A 4,498-nucleotide genomic window follows, 5' to 3' on the forward strand; every position below is an offset into this window, starting at 1 on the left:
AGGACCGCTATTCCCCTCCACAGAGTCACGCACAAATGTGTGATCCCACCGATATTCCCCTCCACAGAGTCACGCACAAATGTGTGATCCCCCTGTTGCTACTGCATTTAGCAAACTTATCCTTCGCAGTTCCAAATATTGCCTGAAATAATTATTAAGAAATGCATGTGTAATAGTAATACACCTTGATTCAGACTACATTTCACATAGTGAATAGGGTGGCATCAATTTTCTTAGTTCTTGTTTGATCCAGAGGAACCTTTGTGAGAACAGAAGAACACAGACATTAGATAAAGGTAGAGCCATGTCACACTGTTGTTGGATCACATATGTTCTCAATTAGTAGTAAATTCAAGTTAATCTGTTTGTTCCATATGCTCATCTTATATGCATTCAAACATAATACTTATTTGTTTCCAAAAAGTATATGACCATGCTATTTCTAACTGAAATATCTAGAGGTGAGTTACAACGATGATGTTAATTTATTTTGTCTATGCTGCAATGATATAAAATTTTCTTTGATGCTGATGATTTCAGCATAAACATCCTCTGTTGTCGGCCGACTCTTTGCTGAAATCTCAGAGCACTTTAGGCCAAGTTTTGCTAGTCGAGTGACACACCATTTTGTTTCAGCCATTAGAAGATTTTCTCCTCCTTCTCCATCACATGTGACAAAACTTGGTTCTAAGATTTCACCAATTTCCCGTGAAAGTGCTGCTTCCACAAAGTTGTGAAGGTTCATACCATCCTTAAACATGCCATCTGTTGGATGCTTTCCTGTGATCATCTCTAAAAGAATAATTCCGTAGCTATAGATATCACCCTCTATTGAGACCTTGCACCCCATGCCATATTCTGCAATATTATACAAAAATTCTTAAGAAATATTCACTTAGTTGAGGCGTGGTAAACATTCTAGATAATATACATGACACTAACTTTGTATGTATGTATCTATAATATATCAATAATATAAATGATGCATGTGCTCACCAGGTGCAATATATCCAACTGATCCTCTCGGCCCAACAATATTTGAGGACTTATTAGCTCCCGTTGAAGAGTCTCCATGAAGAAATTTTGCGAGTCCAAAGTCACCAAGACATGCAACCATTTCTTCACCCAGAAGGACATTGCGTGGTTTCAAATCACAATGAACCAAAGGAGGACTGCATCGATTATGGAGATAATCTAATGCAGCAGCTATGTCCATAGCTATTGTTATCCTTGAGCCCAAACTCAATGGTCCTTTTGGGTTGGCTTTGTTTTCTTTTGGATACAACCAACTTTCTAGGTTACCATGTTCCATGTACTCAAGAATAAGTGCTTTGAATTCATTTCCTCTTGGATCAGTGGTTGAGCATAAACTAATCACCCTAATCAAATTCCGGTGGCGAATGTTTCTTAGTGCATCACATTCAGCGAAGAAACTCTTTGATGCTCCAAGTTGGTCAAGCTTGAATACCTTAATGGCAATGGATTGAAATTCAGAATGGCCTTTGTATACCACTCCAAAGCTTCCTGAACCAACAATACTGGATGAACAGAAACCATCTGTTGCTTTATATAAATCCATGTATGAGTATCTATTATGCTCCCTGAAGGACTGGGTGACGTGCCCTTCAGTTTCAATACCTCTATTCTTCAGAAGAATGAATGCAAGGCATGCCAAGGCAATTACAATAATAGTAGTAAGTGGAACCACTATAGTTACAACATGTGTGGTCTTCTTCCTTTTGTAATCTAATGTGGTGCAAAGTGGCACTTGTTGCAATGGAGAACTTGCACACAATTTTTTGTTTCCTTGGATGAACACCGCACTTGAATTGGCGAAAACACCACCTTTCGGGACTGGTCCCTCAAAGTCATTGAAGGATAGGTTTAGAACATATAAGGAGGTAAATGACTCCAAAAATTTTGGTATTTCACCAGACAAGTTATTTTGAGATAGATCCATCATATTGATTCCTCTTAAAGTCCCAAGAGACTTTGGAATTTTTCCTTGCAACAAATTTTCCTCCAAAGAGAGAGATTCCAAAAGAAGGCATTGGCCGAGTGCGGAAGGTATCTCACCAGATAATCGGTTGTTGGATATGCTAAGTGAGTTCAAATTCATCAAACTACCTATCTGAGAAGGTATGTTCCCACTGAGTCGGTTATAGGAAAGATCCAAGCCTTTAGAAAGTGTTGAGATGGAAAAGAGTTCTGATGGAATGCTTCCATATAAATTATTGGATGAAAGGTTCAGCAACAACAAATTTTTACAGCCTTCCAAACTAGGAGGAATTTGACCAGTCAAATTATTTTCCATGAGATAAAGTTCGGTGAGTCGCTCTAGTTTCCCAATCGACTGTGGGATTTCTCCGGAAAGTTTGTTGTGGGATAAGCTTAGTAGTGATATATTCAGAAGATTTCCAAGGGTATCAGGAATGCGCCCTGACAGTGAATTAATTTGCATTACAAGAGCTGTTAGGCCTTTGAGTTTTCCTATTGCCGAAGGTATTTCACCTATCAGTTGGTTGTCAGATAGGAGAAGCACCTCTAGGTTGTTTGAAAGATCCCCAAAAGAGGTAGGAATTGTCCCCCCAAGGCCATTAAAATCCAAACATAACATCTTTAGTTTAGTACAATTTTTTAGAGAAGACAAGAAAGTCCAATCTCCAGATTTAAGCATGTTTGTTCCCACATCTAAGATTTTCAACTTGCTTAAGTGTCCCAATGGAGGAATAACACCAGTGAGTGAATTTTGACGAAGGTCTAAATTGTGGAGGTTTGATGCGTTGCCCAATGAAGCGGGAATTGGGCCATCCAATTGGTTTCCTCCTAGTATCAACTCAGTGATGTTTGGAAGAGTGTAGCCAATGTCCGCAGGAATTCTACCAACAAGTTGATTGAGACTAAGGCTAAGATAAGTAAGGGAAGTGTTTGCGTAAATTGCTAGAGGCACAATGCCCGACAAATTGTTATCTTTCAAGTTTAGTACTTGCAAACCTGATATCTTACCTAAGCTGTCTGGAATGCTTCCTTGGAAGTTGTTTTGAGCAAGCTGAAGGGAAGACAGGGAAGACATGTTTCCAATTGAAGAAGGAATGCCCCCAGAGAGGTAGTTTTTAGTTAGTGAGAGGTATTGCAGTGGTGAAGAGGTTTGAAGGAAAGGCGGGATAGATCCTGAAAGGTTATTATGCGACATATCTATGTAGGAAATGGTTGTGCTATTGAACAGGGCAGGAGGGATTCCTCCACCGAGGCTGTTATTTCTTAGATTCACTAACATGAGAGAACCGCTACTCCCTAAAAACTCTGGAATGTTTCCAGTGAGCATGTTGCTAGTGAGAAATAGCACAGAAAGGTTGGGAAGCAAACCGAACCTGGATGGGATGCTTCCCTGAAGATTGTTGTTGCTGAGAACAATTTGCCGGAGAAGCAAACACTGAGCGAGAGCTTGAGGGATCTCACCTTCAAGGGAGTTGCTCTCCAGGCTTATGGTCTCGAGTTGAGAACAGGAAGATATGGCATCAGGGATGGCACCACCCAGGGAGTTCACGCTAAGGTTGAGGTATGTAAGCCGGGTCAACCGGCCGATGTCGGGGGAGATGTGGCCATTGAGATGGTTATCTGGCATGTGGATTCGGTCTAAGAAATCAAGCTCCGCAACACAGGGAAATATTTGGCCCGTGAGATTTAGTGACGCGAGGTCTAATGAAACCACGCGAGACACGTTAAGCGTGCTGCATCTCACTCCTTGCCAACCGCAGGGCGTGAGAGACGCGTTGCTCCAAGAAGCTAGCGCTCGTGAGGGGTCAGAGAGCTGGGACTTGAGGCAGAGAAGTGCATCCAGATCAGTGGAGTGCATGCAGGGAAGAAGGATTACGAAAGGAATGATGGTGAAAACAAGCCGCAGAAGCAGCTTATGTGTGGCTAGACGAGGCATTTTTTTGCTCGTGTCCTGGATGAGCACTTGGTTCATGGTAGCGTGTTCATATATAGAGGGACCATGCCTAGCTAGATGTACTGAAGAGGAGTGAGAGCAACGAACCTGAGAAAGGGCATGTGGTCTGTATCACGCTGGGGGTTATAATATATTAGTGCAACATCAGCTAATGTTTGTTTGAATCGGCCGGCCTGCAGCGAGGATGCATTAGTCGCCTCCTGTCTCAGTCACACACGTAATTATACACAGAAAAACCATGCTCCTTCAGACTGAAGAAATTAGAGATAGCGTCCAAGAAGCCAGTATGACCATGAGGTTAGACCGGCGCAGCTCTTGGCAACATCAAGGGGCAACCAACAAGAGGACCTTTGCAGGCGTGTGCATATACATGCACGGACGGATAAGTGGAAACTTAATCCTCTCCATCAGGCCTTGTTTGGCACAAGTGGTTTTCAAGCCCCCAAGGGGGTGGGGATTTCAGGGGATTAGGTGAATCCCCCTCTTCCACCCAATCCCCTCAAATCCCCTTGAATCCCCCAAACCCCTCCATCCACAACCCCCTTT

General features: G+C 42.4%; 1 protein-coding gene across 1 annotated transcript; it reads right to left on the reverse strand.

Moving 5' to 3' along the window:
• Nucleotides 1-423: 423 nt before the first annotated feature.
• Nucleotides 424-4,276, reverse strand: LOC123083335 (receptor kinase-like protein Xa21). The gene is made up of 2 exons (XM_044505401.1): nt 997-4,276; nt 424-858 (listed from the first exon to the last, which is right to left on the reverse strand). The coding sequence occupies exons 1-2, from the start codon at nt 3,968-3,970 to the stop codon at nt 467-469; spliced, it is 3,366 nt and encodes a 1,121-aa protein (XP_044361336.1). The 5' UTR covers nt 3,971-4,276; the 3' UTR covers nt 424-466.
• Between the last annotated feature and the right edge of the window lie 222 nt (nt 4,277-4,498).

The sequence above is a fragment of the Triticum aestivum genome, chromosome 4A (genome assembly GCF_018294505.1).
Source record: "Triticum aestivum cultivar Chinese Spring chromosome 4A, IWGSC CS RefSeq v2.1, whole genome shotgun sequence".
NCBI classification, from domain to species: Eukaryota; Viridiplantae; Streptophyta; class Magnoliopsida; order Poales; family Poaceae; genus Triticum; species Triticum aestivum.

What these genes read in the sequence shown, in the direction of transcription:
- LOC123083335 (XM_044505401.1), bottom strand. Translation starts at nt 3,970, where the DNA reads ATGAACCAAGTGCTCATCCAGGACACGAGCAAAAAAATGCCTCGTCTA. An exon ending in AGTTGGATATATTGCACCTG is followed by an intron (nt 859 to 996) that starts GTGAGCACATGC and finishes ATAATATTGCAG; the next exon opens with AATATGGCATGGGGTGCAAG.